Source organism: Pygocentrus nattereri, chromosome 13, assembly GCF_015220715.1.
Source record: "Pygocentrus nattereri isolate fPygNat1 chromosome 13, fPygNat1.pri, whole genome shotgun sequence".
NCBI lineage: Eukaryota > Metazoa > Chordata > Actinopteri > Characiformes > Serrasalmidae > Pygocentrus > Pygocentrus nattereri.
In genome coordinates, this window is record NC_051223.1 from 36776020 (window position 1) to 36797323 (window position 21304).

At 42.5% G+C, this 21304-nt stretch overlaps 1 protein-coding gene across 1 annotated transcript in view; it reads right to left on the reverse strand.

Moving 5' to 3' along the window:
* LOC108437907 (choline O-acetyltransferase-like) overlaps window positions 1-21304 on the reverse strand; it is a 46636-nt gene that overhangs the window by 21817 nt on the left and 3515 nt on the right. Inside the window, exons 3-6 of the mRNA XM_017715333.2 lie at window positions 17482-17673; window positions 15199-15317; window positions 5152-5205; window positions 2971-3160 (exon numbers count right to left, since the gene is read on the reverse strand). Coding sequence (XP_017570822.1) covers window positions 2971-3160; window positions 5152-5205; window positions 15199-15317; window positions 17482-17673 — 555 coding nt within the window. The remainder of the gene's footprint in view (window positions 1-2970; window positions 3161-5151; window positions 5206-15198; window positions 15318-17481; window positions 17674-21304) is intronic.

Sequence of the window (21304 nt, forward strand, 5' to 3'; positions counted from 1 at the left end):
CATAAATGATGAACTAACCTAACTTTGTGTAAATAGAGCTCAATATAGAAATATGTCCACATATGCAGTCGAGACTGACGCGGCTTTTTTCTGAATTTCTACAAACACCATTTCATTTTATAGTAAATGAGTTTGGGCTGGTTTATGTTTATGAACAGACGCCTACAGATCAACATAGTAAAGGAGCTCATCTGTGATCCTGAGTTTAAAGCCAGTTTTTATTCAACTTAAACTTGGAACTAAGTTGTAAATAAATCTGAAACTGAAACTTTGCTTGTGTGTAAAAAGTGATTTCAGAGCCACTCGGTTCTCCCTGATGGAAACTGTTTACCTTCAGTGTTTTGTGCTTCTGATCATTTTAATAGACGTCAGCGTCACTAATTAATGACGTTCTATTAAAAGACTGGTTTACCAAGAGAGACGCTGGAGGACTTTCACCTGAAATGAGTTCATGAAGCCAGTCTGGTTATAAAAATGATAACAGGACATCAGAGCCAGAATTACTCTTTTAGTACTTTTACTTTATACTTAAGTACATTTGAAGGGAAATACTTTAGTACTTTTACTCAAGTGGAGGTCTAAAGGGAGGAACTTCTACTTTTACTGGAGTAATCCAGTAAAATTTACACACAGTATAAAGGGTAACAGGTCTTTTCAATTCATCTCAAAAACTGAAAAATATCTTAGTTGACTGACTAAACAAAGAGGAAAGGCAAAATTGTGTAACTTTGTATTTTCATGTATTTTCATTAACACAGGGCCAAACTAACACCCCTGAGGATCTCATATAACCTTCATCACAACACAGTAGTCTTTAACAGTCAGGTCTGTTGGACAGTTAACCCAGTGAAGGTTATAGCAAATAGCCTTGCCAGGATTTGATGCCTTGCGGTGGGAGGGTTTCATATCATTGCTCATGAATGTTATTAGCTCTGAAGATCAATATCTCTGCTTTCAAAAGCGAATGGCTCAACAGCATGGACGGAGGCTTAATTGATGTTGTCCTGTGTTTATGAGTTTGCCGAGCTCCTGCCTGGTTTTTGCTAATATTATCTTAAGTTGGGTTTCTCCAGGAGCACAAGTATCCATTAGAAGCTGACCACAGGTGGTTTGTGAGCAGATTTCCCACCAAAAGTTCCAAGTGCACTCAAGTTCATTTCCCTTCTCATGTTTTATGCACACCGTCTTCATTCTGCCTAAGACCGCAGGGTCACTTAGCCAGAATCCCCGTTTCTAGTCTCGTTGGAACTCATGGAACCAATAGTAGACTATCACTTCAAAGTGGAGACGTTTTGGGCCATAAATGGGATAAATAAGGAAGGAAAAGTCTTATATCATAGTGTATAGTATTATATATTGTTATAGTGATGTCATCGTACACTTTACCATGCATGCATCAGTTTTACAGTGAGTCTTTCAGTAAAGAGTCCAGAGCTGCCGCTGCTTATTTCCATTCTTAACAACTGAATGAAACCGGGTTAGACTGCAGCTCATATTCACAGTCAGTGAAGTATCTCCAACTAGTTTTCTCATGAAATCGGCCCCATTGGAAATCAAAATGTGATTGGTTGATTCCATTTTCACTTCTTAAATATGTTGGTAGTTAATTTAATGTAATTTAAATTAATTTAAGTTAGGCTGATGAAGCCCTAACCATTTGGGGAGCTCACTTGGCTGTAGACACCACTAGAAACAATCTTCTTTTCAGACTTTTAAGATTTGAACCCTTTGGTTTCAACTTAACAATGAAATAAGATTATTACTACACTAGCTGCAGAGTTTAAAGACTAGTGTATGAAGTTTCTGTTGAATAAAATTCATTACCAGAAACCTCTCACTATTAGTATAAAATAAATATAATTAATATAAAATACATTTCAAATACAATGCAGTCAATTCCAAAATACATTCCATTTTTTCTGAATATATTGCCATATTAACCAAATATATTTTAATGTGCATTTATTTTCAAAATGTATGTGGAGATATTAAACACAGAAATGTAAGATACAAAAACAAATGTATTTATGACATATGTTTGAAAATTTATGAAAATACATTTAATCAGCTCCTCTTACTGTATAGCTGCACTCTGTAGTTCTACAGTTACAGACTGTAGTCCATCTGTTTCTCTGATACTCTGTTACCCTGTTCTTCAGTGCTCAGGACCCCCATGGACCCTCACAGAGCAGGTACTATTTGGGTGGTGGATCATTCTCAGCACTGCAGTAACACTGATGTGGTGGTGGTGTTTTAGTGTGTGTTGTGCTAGTCTGAGTGGATCAGACACAGGAGTCCTGCTGAAGCTTTTAAACACTGTGTCCACTCACTGTCCACTCTATTAGACACTCCTACCTTGTCAGTCCACCTTGTAGATGTAAAGCCAGAGACGACAGCTCATCTGCTGCTGCACAGTTTGTATTGGTCGTCCTCTAGTCCTTCATCAGTGGTCACAGGACGCTGCCCACAGGACGCTGTTGGCTGGATATTTTTGGTGGACTATATGTTTAAAAACTCCAGCAGCACTACTGTGTCTGATCCACTCAGACCAGCGCAACACACACTAACACACCATCACCACATCAGTGTTACTGCAGTGCTGAGAATGATCCACCACCCAAATAGTACCTGCTCTGTGAGGGTCCATGGGGGTCCTGACCACTGAAGAACAGGGTAACAGAGTATCAGAGAAACAGATGGACTACAGTCTGTAACTGTAGAACTACAGAGTGCAGCTATACAGTAAGTGGAGCTGATAAACTGGACAGTGAGTGTAGAAACGAGGAGGTGGTCAGAATGTTCTGCCTTATCTGTGTGTGTATATATATATAAATAATTTGGTAAATGTTCGCACCTCCTTTAAAGGTATACTGTAAAAAAAACTGTGATCCACTAATCGTAAAAGAGCATGACGCAAAGGCAGTCGAGTTTCTAGTGAGATGTGTGGAGATGATAATAATGAGGTCTCACCTGGTTCTTGCAGGCCACTATAATATGACCAGGGTCTTGTGTTTTGTTGGCTCCTGCGCTACTCTGGGTGATCAGTGAGTCCTGCTTGAGTCCTGGACGCCTGTACGATGTGAAGAGACGGTAGTATTGCTCCATGCACAGCTCGGTCCCACCCTGCTGCCCACGGGCGTAGTCCGGTGGCAGGGACCTCCTGTTCAGACACACTCTTATCAGGTAACAACGTCTGTTAACGGCCAGTGGCCAGCAGCGTTTTACTGTGGAGGGAGACTTTTCTCAAAAAGCTCTGCAGCACTAAGTGGGATACAGCACCTGAGTGTGGGGAGGGGTCACTGCCTCTCAAAGAGAAAACACTTAAAGAGAGAGGACGGTGGAAAATGTCAGAGGTTTGCCTCTGCAGTTTTGCGCTGGACCTATGGGGCTAACGTAGCTAACAAGCAATGGAAGTTTGGTATGCTTGGTAAATAATGGACAAAAATACAGGCAAATTTCAAAAGCTAAGCATTGTCCACTTTATATATGGCAGTATGTCATACAGTGTCCGAAACCACATAATCAAGTCTGAATACAGCAGCACATATACTAAAATTGGATGGACACAGTGAAAGGATGACAGGCAAATCCGTGAAGCGCTCCACATTTGGGGGCAGTCGTGGGCTGGAGGTCAGGCAACCAGCCTTGCGACCAGAAGGTCACCAGTTTGATCCCCTGAGCTGAGAGGATGTGACTCAGGTGCTCTTGAGCAAGACACCTAACCCCCCGGGCGCTGTGGATAGGGCTGCCGACTACTCCGAGCAAGTGTGCTCACTGCCCCCTAGTGTGTGTACCTTCACTAGTGTGTATGTGGTGTTTCACTTCACGGATGGGTTAAAATGCGGAGGTGAAATTTCCCGGATGCGGGATTAATAAAGGTCACTTAATCTAAACTAATTAATCTAAACTTCATCCCTTTCAGACACGTGTGTGAGGATTTAGCAGCATGCCAAATGGTGGGGTATGAGCTTCCAATACTTGTTAAAAGGGATGGTTCTTCAAGGGTTCTTCAGTAGAATTTATTCTATTTACAACCATGAATTCTACATAGAGCAAGTTCATGCTTAAATGGTCCTTTCTATGGTGTAACTGAAGGAGAACGTGTTGCATACTTTTTATGCAAAGAACCTTTTTGAAAATGGTTCTTTATAGCACCAGCAAAAGGTTCTTCTATTGCTACAAGCCTGACATCATAACCCTTTTTGATGGTTTATGGATCTATACACAGCACATTCAACACATATCAGCCTGAAGAATAATGTCAACATGCAAGGAAATATTTGAGCATGAAATAGTTCTATATAGAACTCATGGTTCTAAAAAGAACCGGTCTCTTTACTAAGAAGGATTAAGATCTTTTTTAACCAGCCTACTCAATACGTAACATCTCTAAATAAAAGATTGGCAACATTTTTGCTTAATATTTAATAGTTTTTCCTAATTTAATGTGAACAATTCAGTAAACGTAAAATTAACTTCAGGATGTCATTTGAAGTTTCTGTACACGTGTTGTTGTTTGAGGTCAGTTTGACTCCAGGCTGTACAGCTGTATAAAACATAGGAAATACCCACATTTGACACACATTTGTTTTGGTTGATTTGGATGATACTGGGACGTATGTTGCTCGGATGATTTGGATGCGCTTTAGCCTCACAGCATGAAGGGCCTGGGTTCGATTCCCCGGCCGGGTAACGACGGTCCTCTCTGTGTGGAGTCTGCACGTTCTCCCCGTGTCTGCGTGGGGTTCCTCCCACTCCAAAGACTTGCAGTCAGGCGACTGGACGTGCTAAATTGCCCCTAGGTGTGAGTGAATGTGTCTGTCTGTCGTCTGCCCTGCGATGGACTGGTAACCTGTCCAGGGTGTATCCTGCCTTCCACCTGACAGCTGGGATAGGCTCCAGCATGACCCAGAAGGAGAAGACGGGTGTGTGTGTGTTCGTGGATAATACTGAGTTTTATAATCGTCAATAAAATTCCCTCTGCTTTAGGGCTGTAACCTAACATAACCATGCCTGTGCTACACTGATATACAGAACTTTGATATTAAAATACATATCAATTGCAACGATAAACGATGTTATTCACTTAGAACATTAACTTATTATTAACATTAACTTAGAACTGGCACAGACGAATGGAGAAGAACTTACGCATCCAGCAGAGCTTTGTACTCCATCACACCCAAAATGAGATGGGCTGCAAATCTGAAAAATACGAGGACAAATAACAGACGTATTACCTTAGTTGAACAAGTGTGTCTGTCATGAAGTCTTAATAAGCCTCTCTCCTCTCTTCTCCTCTCCTCTCCTCTCCTCTCCTCTCCTCTCCCCTCTTTACTCCTCTAATCTTATCCCCTCACCTCCCCTACACTCCTCTCTACTGTCCTCTCCTCTCCTCCCCTCTACTGTCCTCTCCTCTACTCCCCTCTACTGTCCTCTCCTCTACTCCCCTCTACTGTCCTCTCCTCTACTCACCTCTCTTCCCCTCTACTCTCCTCTCTCCTCTTTACTCCTCTAATCTTATCCCCTCTCCTCTCCTCTCCTCTCCTTTCCTCTCCTCTCCTCTCCTCTAATCTTATCCCCTCTCCTCCCCTCCACTCTTCTCTACTGTCCTCTCCTCTCCTCCCCTCTACTCTCCTCTTTGCTCCTCTAATCTTATCCCCTCTCCTCCCCTCCCCTCTCCTCCCTTCTACTGTCGTCTACAATTCTGTCTTCTCCTCCCCTCCCCTCCCCTCCCCTCTACTCTCCTCTCCACTCTCCTCTTTACTCCTCCAATCTTATCCCCTCCCCTCCCCTCTACTGTTCTCCACTTCCTCCCCTCCCCTCTACTGTCCTCTCCTCTCCTGTCTTCTCCTCTCCTCCCCTCCCCTCTCCTGTCCTCCCCTCTTCTGTCTTCTCATCCCCTCCTCTCTACTGTCCTCTCCTCTCCTGTCTTCTCCTCTTCTCCCCTCCCCTCTCATCTCCTGTCCTCTCCCCTCTCCTCTTTGCTCCTCTAATCTTCTCTCCTCCCCTCTCATGTCTTCTCCTCTCCTCTCTCCTCTTTACTCTTCTAATCTCATCTTCTATGTCCCTATCCTTACTTCTCCTCTCTCCTCTCCTCTCTTCTCCTCCAGTCTTCTCTCTCCTCCTGTCCTTTCCTCTGCTCTCCTCTCTTCTCCTCCTCTCTTACCTCTTGTCTCTTCTCTCATTTCTCCAATCTGAGCATCTTCAGCCTGTAATTGAATTATTTTTGCATTTCTGATCCACAACAGGATCTAACGGCCTGTGTGTGTATGTGTGTGTGTGTGTGTGTGTGTGTGTGTGTGCAAGATAGAGAGAGCAAGAGAACAAATGACAATGAGTGACGTAGTAGAGTCAGTTTCGGAACTACTGTGGGAAGGTGGGGGGCAGTAGCTCTGGGGCCTTTCTAATCCTTACTGGATCTTCAGAAACTGACACAACTGTACACAACTGTACACAACTGTACACAACTGTCTCACAGAAAGACCTTCTTACTAACATTCATCACCAGTTCTCTTCCATCAACACCACACAGACAGAACTGACGTCTGTTTATCTTCATCTCAACAGCTCATCTATTTTCAAAGGTGATATAATGATTATTCATAGCTTTAAAATCTTAAATAAGAATCAAACACATTCAGCCAGTGCTGCTTTTTGGGTGGAGGATTTTTAAAAAAAATTTTTTTTTTTTTTAATTTAAGATTCTAGTTATGCCACTGAGCTTCACATACATTGAGTGCTGGTCTGAGTGGATTTTTAAACACCATAGTGTCACTGCTGGACTGAGAATCGTCCACCAACCAAAAATATCCAGCCAACAGCGTGCTTGTGGGCAGCGTCCTGTGAGCACTGATGAAGGACTAGAGGATGACCAACACAAACTGTGCAGCAGCAGATGAGCTGTCGTCTCTGACTTTACATCTACAAGGTGGACCGACAAGGTAGGAGTGTCTAATAGAGTGGACAGTGAGTGGACACAGTGTTTATAAACTGCAGCAGCACTGCTGTGTCTGATCCACTCGTACCAGCACAACACACACTAACACACAACCACCATGTCAGTGTTTGTGCAGTGCTGAGAATGACCCACCACCCAAATAGTACCTGCTCTGTGAGGGTCCATGGGGGTCCTTAAACTTAACGATTTCTCTGTTGCATCAAGCTCATCTGTTAAAAATCTTGGTTTGGTGATGGACGCTGATCTGTCCTTCAACACACATAACTAATATCACTAGAACAGCCTTCCTGCATCTCCACAATATCGCTAAATTAAGAAATGCATGATCTCTACACGACACAGAAAATCTAGTTCATGCTTTTATGACTTCAAGGCTGGATCACTGTAAGCCTGCTGTCAGGGTGTCCCAGCAAAAGCCTCAACAAGCTTCAGCTGGTCCAGAACGCTGCAGCCAGAGTCTCACAAGAACCAGAAAGTTCGGCCATATCAGTCCAGTTTTATCAACCCTGCACTGGTTACCAGTTAAATTTCACATTGATTATAAAATCCTATTACTGACCTATAAAGCTCTAAACAGTCTCGCCCCTCAGTACCTGAGTGAGCTTCTCTCCCACTATGAACCATCACGCCTACTTAGATCACAAGGTGCTGCTCACCACTGGTACCTAGAATTAATAAAGCTCCATCAGGGGGAGAGCTTCTCATACAAAGCCCCCCAGCTCTGGAATAATCTCCCTGTTAATGTTCGGGACTCAGACACAGCCTCAGTCTTTAATTCTAGGCTAAAAATGTACTTGTATAGTCGCACCTTTGGTGATTAGTCTTCCCTGTCAGATCTAGACCTGCTGGAGTCTCTGCTGCTCTGTTATACTGTGATCAGTGGTCAGCCACTCTTTACAGAACTGACTCTGTGTTTTCTTCCTTTCTTTGCTGAGTTGAACAGCTGCCCATCCTGATTTTTGGTGACTGTTCTTGCCATTTTTTTCCCCAAACATTGGAAAATGAAATGAAATATCCACGTTTGCAATAAAATTTTTCAGATAAGCATGAGGTGGTTGTGACAAGAATAAAAAAAATGAAAATAAAAATTCTAAATGGATAAATCAACAGCAAAGTGACAGTTTGTGATTCAGTTTTAAGTGCAGACGTGTTTTAAGTGTCGGAATGAAAAGGCAAACGCAAACGAACATCGGCACCACCTGCTGGAGATTTACTTTTCAATTCCCACTTAACTATTTCATTCAAACAGACCATCATGCAAACATACACTGTATTGCCAAAAGCATTCAGACACCCATCCAAATCACTGAATCCAGGTGTTCCAGTCACTTCCATGGCCACAGGTGTATAAAGCCGAGCCCCTAGGCCTGCAGACTGCTTCTACAGACATTAGTGAAAGAATGGGTCGCTCTCAGGAGCTCAGTGAATTCCAGAGTGGTGCCGTGATCGGACGCCACCTGTGCAGCAAGTCCAGTCGTGAAATTTCCTCACTACTAAATATTCCACAGTCAATTGTCAGTGGGATTATAACAAAGTGGAAGCGATTGGGAACGACAGCAACTCAGCCACGAAGTGGTCGGCCACGTAAAATGACAGAGTGGGGTCAGTGGATGGTGAGGGTCATAGTGCACAGAGGTCACCAACTTTCTGCAGAGTCAATCACTACAGACCTCCAAACTTCATGTGGCCTTCAGATCAGCTCAAGAACAGCGTAGAGAGCTTCATGGAATGGGTTTCCATGGCCGAGCAGCTGCATCCAAGCCTTAAATCACCAAGCGCAATGCAAAGCGTGGAATGCAGTGGTGTAAAGCGCCGCCACTGGACTCTAGAGCAGTGGAGACGTGTTCTCTAGAGTGACCAATCATGCTTCTCCATCTGGCAATCTGATGGACGAGTCTGGGTTTGGCGGTTGCCAGGAGACGGTACTTGTCTGACTGCATAGTGCCAAGTGTAATGTTTGGTGGAGGGGGGATCATGGTGTGGGGTTGTGTTTCAGGAGTTGGGCTCGGCCCCTTAGTTCCAGTGAAAGGAGCTCTTAAAGCTTCAGCACAGAGAGATTTTGGACAATTTCATGCTCCCAACTTTGCAGGAACAGTTTGGGGACGGCCCCTTCCTGTTCCAGCATGACTGCACACCAGTGCACAAAGCAGGTCCATAAAGACATGGATGAGCCAGTTTGGCGTAGAAGAACTTGACTGGCCTGCACAGAGTCCTGACCTCAACCCGATAGAACACCATTGGGATGAATTAGAGCGGAGACCAGGCCTTCTGGTCCAACATCAACGTCAGACTGGGGGTGGGCCGCCATCATATTGAACCCTATGGATTAAGAACTTGATCTCAGTCCATATGCGTGTGAAGCCAGACAAGCAAATACTTTTGGCAATATAGTGTATGTGAATATGCACTAGGCGGAGCTATGAGGTGCGTTTTAGGACATCCTCAGACCTCAGAGCCAGAAAGACATAATTTCTCAAGCTAAACAGCTTTAGTTTGTCGAGCGTCGAGAAAAACCACCGTCATGTCTCAGATCTGCTGAAACTGAAAATCAGACCAAACGACCTGAGAAAAAGCTGTGAAAATGTTCCACTGGCATTTATATCGAGATACACAATACACTGAGGTTATACTAACCAGTATGTGCTCAACCAGGCCTGCATTTGCTCTGATACGTTTGAGGCCATTTATTTTTGTTACAAGTGATTCGTGCTGATGTGAAAAAGGCATTCATTTTCAATATTGGCAGGATATTTGTGCAAGTGTTAATGGCAAAAAGAGGTATTTACATTTTATCGTTTTCCCATAGCTTTTGGAGCCAATATCTGCTGAACCCTTAACAGGTATTGTGGTTAAATGTGATTTTTGCAGTACTAAAGCACATGTGACGGATTTCTCTGCATCTTCTTGAAACCCATTAAAGTGGGTTTCGATGACCTCCATAAGGCAGAGCGGTGAACCTTCTATGCCCTTTGTGAGACAGAGTTGTGGACAGTTTGAACATTTGAATAAAATGATTTGAATAAAATGATTCTAGGCAGCAGAATATTTGAATAAAGTAAACACTTGGCTAGCAAGGCTTTATAAAACTAACTTTGAGATTAAGTAATATAACTTAGCCAAGAGAGATTGACTTTTCTCATACTTTTAGACAAAATTGGATAAGGTCCTCAATCCCTATGCAGATTAGACCTATGGGTAGCCAATCAGATAATGGTATTAAAGAAGTAATGGCGAATAAAGCGGAAGGGGGCTGATACGGTGAGCCTGAAGTTTTAATACATACGGCTAAAACTGAAGAATAACTCAACTGAAGTCTGAACCTGTAGTTGCTGAATAATAAGCCCTAGTAGGTAATAAGCCTGTGATTTTAGGGGTTAATTGGGAGGGGCAAAGGAGGAGTTAGACTAGGGCTCAGCAACCCAAATGCTAAGAAGAGCCATTTTGTCCTTTCAACTAAAATTAAACCACCTTAGGAGTCACAACGTTTAATGTCCATTTTACCATCTTGGCTGTAAATATGTCTCAATACATGCTGATGTAGTATAAACTAAAACTATGCAGACTTACTCTGCTCTGCTTTAAGCTTCAGCTCAGCTACAGCTGCTTTTCTCACATCTCCAGCAGGAAACCTTTTCACTAATGTAGAACAGTTTCTTAATTAAATTCTTATTAAAATGTCTCTCAATGTCATTATTTATGAGGCTGAAGTCACTTCAAAGTCGCCAGCGTCTTGTTTGAATGTTCCCGTTCCACCTTAAATTATGCCCGAGGCACCAGAACTGCTGCATCATTTAAGGTGGAATGGGAAAATTTGAACAAGAAGCTGGCAAATGAGAAGTGACTTCAGCCTCGTGACGTTTTACTGCCTGACAGTTTCTCGTTGGAGATTAAACGTATCAGGAAAACAGCTGGAGTGATAATGAGTGCAAATATTATAACCAATTATTGATATTCGTCTTAAATCTTTCCCTTAGCCTTTCTGTTAGCTGCTAGATAAGCCAGATCCACTTCAGTTCATTCAGTTCCGCTCACTTCTTTCCTAATGTACATCACCTTTTCCAGTCAGTTTGTTTCAGTCAGTGGATGTTATTCAGTAAATGAAGCACTCAAACTGAAATGGTCCCCCACACCTGCTAACCTCCTCCCCTGTCCTTTCATTAACCCTCCGTGTCCTCTTCAGACCCCTTATTAGACCCCCTACGCAGACGCCCAGAGTCTCTCAGGGCTGCTTAGGCCTGTCGCTCCTGATTGAATCAGCATGTGTGTTAGAGCTGGAGACAGGCGCTCCTGCATCTCCTCACTCAGAGTTACAGACGCTAATGATGACTTAGTGCACTGAGCGCTGCGTAATGTTTCCTCACCAGCCGAGCGGAGCGCCGCCTTTTAATCACACACAAACAGAGTTACAGCACAAACCTAACCCCCCACCTTTATTCATATATATATATATATATATATATATATATATATATATATATATATATATATATCTCACTCTCTCTCTCGCTCTCTCTCTCTCTCTGTCTCTCTCTCTCTGTCTCTCTCTCTCTGTGTCTCTGTCTGTGTCTCTCTGTCTCTCTCTCTGTTCTCTCTCTCTCTGACTCTCTCTCTCTGTGTCTCTCTGTCTCTCTCTGTCTCTCTCTCTCTCTCACTTTCTCTGACTCTCTCTCTCTCTCTCTCCCTCTCTCTCTCTCACTTTCTCACTCTCTCTGTCTCTCTCTCTCACTTTCTCTCAATCTCTCTCTCAGCTTGTACTTTATTCTATTTTTCCATTCTCTCTCTCTCTCTCACTCTCCATCTCACTCTCTCTCACTCTCTCTCTCTGTCTCTCTCTGTGTCTCTCTCTCTCTCTGTCTCTGTCTGTGTCTCTCTGTCTCTCTCTCTGTTCTCTCTCTCTCTGTCTCTCTCTCTCTGTGTCTCTCTGTCTCTCTCTGTCTCTCTCTCTCTCTGTTCTCTCTCTCTCTCTGTCTCTCTCTCTCTCTGTTCTCTCTCTCTCTCTGTTCTCTCTCTCTCTCTGTCTCTCTCTCTCTCTGTTCTCTCTCTCTCTCTGTCTCTCTCTCTCTCTCTCTCTCATTCTATTCTCTCTGTGTGTTTCTCTTCATTTCTGCTCAGTAGGCTTCGTGTATAAACTGGCCTGAGAGTTTTCAGTTGTCCTTTATCCGAAAAGGCAGAAGCAGGAAGGAGGTTCCGCTATCAGACTTACAGACGGGTTCCATTAGATAAAGAAGTCAAACGATCGATCTGTGTCCGCATAACTCAGCCTGAATGCTTTGTCTTGTTCATCATCCAACACAGTAACAATACTAATAATACTAATAATATCAATAATAATAATAACTAACAAAAGTAACAGGCATATTAACGGTGATGAGCACAGAATCTCCTCAAGGCATTAAAATGAAATAAACAATGAAAGTAGAACTAAAGGGACACTCCACCAAAATAAAATGTGTAAACATGCTCCTTCTCCTCTGACACTGGTGCTGCAGTATTTTCTGGACTGAGAGTTTCCAGTGTAACCACAGGAACTCCCCCCTGATGACGTCGTATCTTGAAGGTGGGAGCAACTTTTGACGGGGTGGATTTTTGGGGGGTGGCCTGTTAGATTTTTTTTTTTACTTTTCTTTCTTACTAACCGAGGAACGCGAAAAGAAGCCGGGCAGCTGGCGTTCGTATTGTAGCCTTAACTGAGGTAGCTAACTGTCTTCAAATCATCGCTATAATGAAGGCAGTGGATCACTCAAACAACAGGAACGCCTCATCAAATGAGGACGGCAACAAGCTGAAAGCTGAAGTTGGCAAGGTAGTCAGCTTTCTAGATGTTCTATATGTTGAAAGAGTAAGGCTACGTTCACATCACCAGTGTGAACACATTACCATGTGACCTTAATGTGACGCTCAGATCGGAATTTGTGTGCTTTTTTTCCCACTGCATGTGCACCCTCATTCAGCGTTACCATGGCAACAGCGCCGAACAGACATTAAAGCCTGTAAACGGTGGATCTAATAATGAAGCTGAGAGCTGATCAGAGTTAATGATCTTCTCAGCGAAGCTCGTTCTGCTCGTTAGTTTGTGCTGATGATGCAGTGATTCAGTCGCGTGACGTCACTGAGTAGGAGGAGCTCATGAGGGTCATTTCAGGAGCCGGTTCATCACATTAACGACGGATTTGAATCGCTTACCTAAACGAGTTGTGAACCATCGTGTCAGAGAGATGGGATTGTGATGGGAACGTAGCCTAAGAAACGTGTTTCTTGCTTTTATTTTGTGCTGAATAAAGACAAAATCACTGGGCCTCCTTCACCAAACATTCTTAAGAAGAAATCTCTTCTTCAATCAATCAATCAATCAATCAATCAATCAACCTTTGTTGTGACTCGGAAGTACATTGAGGGCAACCCTCATATTCAGTGTAGCCGAGCATTTACAAAAACAGGGACTGACACTACAAAGAAAATAATAACTACATTTAACCTTTTTAAATGAAAAGAAAATTTAAAATAACAGTGAATAAACAATAAAAGTAGATAAAACATAAAAATTGTGGTTTAAATGATGAGAGATTAAGATCAAAAGAAGAGATTAGTAAAGTAACAATACAACAATACAAATTAAAAGTAATGATACAAAGCTATAAAAAATAAAATGAGAGAAATAAATAAATAAAAATAAATAAATACATAAAAAAAGAAATAAAGAACTAAGAGAAGAACTCACACAAAAAATAAAAGTTAAGAATAAATCAGATTAAGTAAAACAGGTACAGGCTGCCTGAAGGTGGTTCGATATTAAAAGTTTTAGTCTTAAAACCAACTCACGCAGTTTTCTTGAAGATTCTCACTCAGCCGTGTTCCCTTATTTGGGATTTGTTCTTGGGTAAGAACAGAATCTACACACACTCAAGAGCACGAAGGTTAGAACCGTTCCGCGGTTTTAAAATGCATCATGAATCTGACGTAGACTTTTTTTTTCAAGGCCTTTCTCAAGAGCACATATAAGAATAAACGTAGGAAGAAACCGGTGAATGAGACCAAACGTTTTCACACTTCACGCTTTTGGTTTTTAATACACGTCCAGCGCTCAGACTTACCTCAAGTTTATACGCAAACTGTCTATTGAACTTGTGCACAAAATACAAAAAACGATGCTTTTTTGAGCATAAACAATAACGGTTTCATAAACAGAGGTAGGTCTAAAAACAAAATTTATCATATACTCTGACAAGTTGTATAAATTCACCGGACTTTTTATCCAGAAAATAAAACAGATTCCACTTGGTTCTATAAGGTTCTATCTGTGAGCCAATCAGCACTTTGAATACACAAAAGAGGACCAATCAGGTTCTGCTTCTATGTCATGTCACTTCTCTGCTCGGCGACTGCAGGAAAAGGTTAAAACTTTATGGAACATGAAAACATGTTGCTGAAATCTTCTTAAGGAAAATTAAACAGTAATCATTTGAATTAATGAGCTCTTAATTACAACATAAACACCAATTTCATTCGTTTATCCTGCTTTTCTTTTCATTCTTTCTCCCAAAGTAAGAGATTTTGCCTCATTAGAGTCACATTTCTGATATAAAACCAAACCTCATACGGCCTTTAGACTGACCTGCTACACTGACCTGCTGGGACAGTCTATTACAGTAGCTGGTTTCTGTCTAGACTAAAGGAAACTTTAATGGTTTCTACCTGAAACTGACCTCTGCACTGGACAAAATATCTAACACTGACCTTTATACTGAATCTGCAGTGCAAACTGTGAGTATAAACTGCTTGTGTATCTTGAAAATCGTTGCTTCTTTTCACGTTCCATCAGATAGAACCTTATAGCTCCAAGCAGACAGTGAGTTCTTAGGATTAGAAGGTTCTCTCTGATTTTGACCTGTTCCAGAAAAAACTCTTTTCCGAATTTCAGACGATTTTGATTTTGTACATTTACAACAAACTCAGGGTGTCTGTCATTATGAAAGAGTGGAAGGCAGAATCTCTGAAGCTCATTATCTCAAAACTGCTCAGAACACAAACAGAGCCTCCTCATTCCAAGGGGATGAAGTTTTAGCTCATGCCCCTTGAAATGAAGCCGGTGTCAACAGGAGTGAGAGGGTCAAAGTGTTGAGAAAAGATGGTTTAAAGCCAAGCGTTGAACAAAGAGGCTGGAGAGCAGATACGAACCATCTGAACACAAAACCACAAACCACTGTGTCTCGTTAGCCTTCAGCTCCTTTCTGACCTACCTGAGCGAGTCCTCTCGGCTCCTAAAGCTCTGTTTGGGGAACACCAGGACAGGGCTGGAGTTCACAGGAAGAGCCAGTCTGTTGTTCAGGTACATATCCTCCAACCAGTAATCATAAACCTGAGGGAGACGCATGGGAAAGGGAGCGGTTCAGTCTAAAGCAGCTGGATTTGGCCAAAGATAAACAGGCATAACGCAGTGGTTTGTTAGAAAAACATCAGCAGAGGGAGACGTAAGAAAGTGAGAAGTGTCTGTGGGCTTGAATCGTCGAGCACCTCTGTCTGTCGTCCCTTTCGGCTCTCAGGCTGAACGCAGTGATGTTTGTCAGCTGCCTGATCGATCGCTCCCGGGTAAATATTTGAGTGCATTTTTTAATAGCTGTGTACAGCAGAACTGAGCTGATGTTGGTTTACTCCAGCAATCTGGGCGAAACGCCATCAAAAAGAAAAATTGTCCTGCTGACAGGAGGAAACCAGTTACTGTAAACCAGGAGCACCGTCTGCTTTCACTCCTGAGTTATCCACTGATCACTAATTGCTTGTTTTCCCTCTGTGATCTGGACAACTGGGCATCAACCGTTCTTGTGTTACAGTTTTAATAAAGATTAAGTGACCCATAGACTAAATGACTCCACATTTGACCCATCCATGCAGTGTAACACTACATAGACACTACTGAACACACACACACTAGGGGGCAGTGAGCACACTTGCCTGGAGTGGTGGGCAGCCCTATCCACAGCTCCCAGGGAGCAGTTGGGGATTAGGTGTCTTGCTCAAGGGCACGTCAGTCACGTACAATTGGCTCAGGGGATCGAAACGGTGACCTTCTGGTCACAGGGCTGATTCCCTAACCTGTAGCCCATGACTGCCCCCCAATTAATTAATTATTCTATAAATTATGGGATTCTATTAATTGTACTGGCTATGAAGGACCAACTGGGTGAACTAATCTGCTACAGCGCCACCCTCAGACAGACTAGGGCTGCTGCTCTATTTAGATATGAATATCAAAGACAGAAGCTCACTGGTTGTGGGTGAAGCACTGATACAAGAAGTTTCCCCTAATTTGTATTTGAGCATTTAACATTTATAAGTTACATTCTTCATTCAGGGGGTCCAAGAGGTTAATTATGGGGTCTGGGACGCCCCAGGACCCCTTGTATTTTGCACCTTGGGTTTACTCGAACGATCTAAAAACTCAGAAGTTTGAGTCATGAGACTTTCTAATGAAAATGTTGACAAAAAATAGATTAAACTAAAGAGCAGAAGCTACTGAATTCCTTAGAAACATGAATGGCTGATATAAACGGTGCAGTCTTCATTTATTCCTCTTTTGATTCAACATTAATACACCCACACATGTTGGATTACACTAATGCACTGCTGTCTGTGTATTGGGAGAGTGACCAGCACTTTTGTGCATCTTTAATGGTCTGTTTCTGAATGTTGAAGTGACAGGGTGGTGTAACGCGGACGCATATGCGGAGATAAGTGACGTTTATTGTGGGCAAATCCAAAGTCAGGGTCGAGACAGTCCAGGGTCCAGTAATCAAGATCGAGAGCAGGGTGGGCAGACATGATAAACAGGGAATCCAAACAATCAAACAAACATCTAACGACAAACACCACAATCAGAACAACAATTCAAACAAAGACCAGCCAGCAGACAGGGGAAAACACAGACATGAGGGTAAACGAGGGACAGGTGGAAACACAGGTGCAGGCAATCAGGGGTGGAGTTATGAAACAAGGGGCCGGACTAAAAACCAAAACAAAGAAGCACATGGACAGGACTGGGAGGGGCCAATCGTGACAGGTGGAGCTTTGCTATATTCCTTGTTGTTTTGTTTACCTTTAGTTTTTCATCTGTAGCTTGTTTACAGGAGCTCTGTTTGTCTGTTAAACCATGTTGTTCTTGTTTTGATACTCTCACCACCATGGTGCTCTGTGCTTGAGTGAACCAGCTCATCCTGTAATGTTATATTAACAAACGTTTGGTGGCTGCTGTCTTTACGCCTTAATGGCCTGATAAACTCTAATACACTGATTGTTCTCTTCTAACTATTTAACAGTATTTTTGAAGACTCAGCACTTTCCTTAGGTGTTGTAATACAGGGCACCAGGAAAAACTGTGCAAATACAGCAGTCAACTCTATTACAATAATAATAATAATAATAATAATAATAATAATACAATATGAATATTGTAAAAAAAAGGCAAATTAGTGGAGAAACGGCTGACAGTAAATTACCATAATTCTGCAGTATATAAACGTATTTACCCAGTTTTCTGTCTTCTCTCTCCTCTCCAACAACTTCTTCTGGAGTATCTCTCCTACTCCACCTGGTTTGGCAAATTTATCCACAATGGTCTTGGTCTTCTGGAACTGGGCCTCAGGGACCAGGAGCTTAACACATCTCAGGTACGTGTCCAGTGTCTGCTTCAGGTCCGGTACAGGCACTTTGGGCAGGACCTACAGAACGACAGAGCTGAGACTGTAAAACTGGAACAAGTCATGGAACTGAACTAGAGTCCATCCATCCATCCATCCATTTTCGAAGCCGCTTCTCCCTCAGGGTCGCGGGGGGCTGAACTAGGGTGTAAAGTTGAAAATCCTTGTGAATTTTCCCCTCCTGAACTGAAAACACCTCAAACGCCTCCAGTTTCAGAACAAAATCCCAACTGACCATCTCAGATTTGTTTTAGACTTTCAGGAAAATGGAAAACGATAGATTCATTTAGCGGTAGTTGTTTCCAGGGTAAGACTTTGGCCCAATCCCAATTCACCCCTCGGCCCTACCTCTTAGCCTTTAGCCCACTGTTTTGCGAGTTCAAGTTTAGGGGTAAGGTGTCCCGAGGTGGTTGAGATAGAGGGGTAGGGCGAAGTATTACAACTACATGGATCTCTGAATGGAGCTTTTTCAGAGCCACTCCAAACAGAGTGTTAAGAGAAAAAAAGAAAAACAGGCAGGACGGCTGAGCAAGAGGCCAAAGAAACACACAAATGTGAGAATTTCCTCTGTTAAAAATTTCAATAACCATCGTTTTATCTTAGTTTAATGCCTTAAATAGTCCAGCTGTTCTGATGCCTGAAGCGCCAGAACGTAACTGCTGCACCATTTAAGCTGGAGAATATCTGACTTCAGCTTCATATCACTGAAGAATCAGGGGTGGGCAAGATTAGATAATTATTGCCCCACCCCACCCCAAAAGCATATGATTCCCTAAATGTAACTAAAGCCCAGCAGTGAGGAGCTGAACTTTCCCCTCCTCTGCGGTCACTGCAGACGGGCAGGGTCGCCTACAGAGCAGCGCTAGTAGCTGATAATGAAGTGATGCTCTTTTTTATTTGAGGGGCCCGTTTCATGGAGGAAGACTTCAACCACTGCCCTGTAACTCGGTTCCAATGGGCAAAGTGATACTCGAGAACAAGGGGTAGGGGTACAAATAAGAAATGAGCTTGGGGCTTTATTCAGATTGTCCACTTTAGATGCTTTGTAGATACTTAATTTAGTTACATTCAACTAAATTTCTACTAAACTGACTATAATGTTGTACTCTAGACCTGCTCTAATCCCAACCCAACCCTCACCCCAGTCCTAGCCCTAACCCTGATCCAAATCCTAACCCCACAACTGCTTGGAATCAACGGAGATTCATCAGATAGTTTGTGAACAACTTGATCTTCTGTAGATGATCTATAGGGAACTATAGTGGACTGTCCAAATAAAGCGAGACCATTGCGGGTGCATCAAGTTTTAACTCTGTATTTGCACAAACACACATCAACAAAATCTTACGGACAGACAATGATTAGATCCTCAGAACAGTCCAATAACCTTATTAATTAAGAGGCCCTTATTAATCCCACAATGGGGAAATTTCACCTCTGCATTTAACCCATCCGTGAAGTGAAACACCACATACACACTAGTGAATGGACACACACACACACTAGGGGGCAGTGAGCACACTTGCCCAGAGCGGTGGGCAGCCCAATCTGCAGTGCCCGGGGAGCAGTTGGGGGTTAGGTGTCTTGCTCAAGGACACCTCAGTCATGTGCTGTCGGCTCTGGGGATCAAACCGGCGACCTTCCGGTCACGAGGCTGGTTCCATACCCTCCAGCCCACGACTGCTCCTAATATGAGCTCGTCCAGGATGTGAACCCAGGACCTGTTGCACCCAAAGCGAGGATCATACCCCTAGACCAACAAGCCAACGATCGCAACATGGTAAAAAGCTATTCACTGTTTTTAAAATGAGTCGTCTTTGTCTTATAAGATCTGTGGCGCCCCGCAGAAGGAAGTGGCTGGATGAGAAGAATCTGTAGTTATTTTCTTTGCCTGCTTTAGGGGTGCACTGAGTATAAATAGAGTCAACTGAAGGAAGAGGTATTCCTATTATCTTTGAATCTTTACCAAAAATACCTTGCAATTTATTACGTGTCAGTGTCTGCATTGTCATATCAAGCTGTAGTAGAAATTGTCTCAAGACAAACAACCTGTGGAGGTTTTTTGATCAGAATGAAGTCTAATTCAAAGATTCACCATGGGAGCTCCCAAAAAAGTGCATGATTTTACAACAGTTACTGATTTGCACTGGAGCTTTTATGTTCTTTTTCTCTCTTATGATTGTTTTTTACTATCATCCACAATGATCTCCTCTGGTTTTGATGTATTAAGCTGGAGGTCATTGTTAGTACATCATGGTACTGCTCAGTGTCGTTGTGCCCAGCAGATAGAGTCTAAAACTGGTTTCTTAATTACAGAGGCCTTTAAAAGTGGGTCCGGCCTTTAGTTTTAATGCCTTAAGATGAGCGTATCTGAAAAAAAGGTTCATCTCTGAACAGGCCTTACTTTTGAAGAGTGGATGCTGCACTTGTCAGCGGTTATTCTCTGGATTAAGAAGTATTTAACACCTAAACTGGGCTGCCACAGGCTTTCTTTTCAAAATTCAATAATGTGCAAATAATTTAAACCCTATGTTTAACTGAAAATAGAATCCAGAGAAATCTCTGTATCTAAGGGAGAAGGCCAAAAACCAGTATTAGCTGGCTGTGATCTTTGGGACTTCAGGCACCACTACATTAAAAGTAGACATGATTTTCTAGTGGAAATCACTGCATAGACTCAGAAACACTTCTGAAAACCACTGTCTGTGAACACAGTTTATCACTGCATCCACAGATGCAAGTAAAACTCTAAAATGCAAAGAGGAAACCAAATATAAGCAGGACCCAGAAACGCTGCCACCTTCTCTGGGCCTGAGCTCATTTAAAATGGACTGAGGGGAAGTGGAAAGGTGTTCTGTGGTCTGACAAATCAACATTTGAAATTCTCTTTAGAAATCATGGACACTGTGTCCTCCAGGCTAAAGACCACTCCTAGCTTGTTATCAGCGCACAGTTCAAAAGCCAGCATTCATGATGGCATAAGGAAGCATTAGTGCACATGGCATGGGTGACGTGCTCATCTGTGAAGGCACCATTAACGCTGAATGATATAAACATGTTTTGGTAACATCTGCTGCCGTCCAGACGACGTCTTTTTCAGGGAAGGCCTTGATTATTTCAGCAAGATGATTTCAAACCACATTCTGCACGTATTACAGCAGCATTGCTCCATATTAAAAGAGTCCGGGTGCTAAACTGACCTGCCTGCAGTCCAGACCTGTCACCACTGAGAACATTTGTCACATTATGACATGAAAAATACCACAAAGGAGATTCTGAACTATTGGGTAGATACAGTTCCCAATCGCTTACAGAGTGTTGCTAAAAGAAGAGGTGATGAAACACAGGGGTAAACAGGCTCCCGTCCCAACTTTTTTGGAATGTGTTGTTGGCATCAAATTCAAAATGGGCATATATTTTTAAAAAATGAAAATTTCCCAGTTTCAACATTTGATATGCTGCCTTTGTACTGTTTGTCCTTTAAAAATATAGTTTACATGATTTGCACATCATTGCATTCGATTTTTATTTACATTCTGCACAGCGTCACAACTTTTTTGGAAATGGGGTTGTATTTATATAGGATATTTAGTAGTAAATAACTGTTATATTGTGTTTACCTTAATATTTACAGTTTACAGGCACCCCTGAC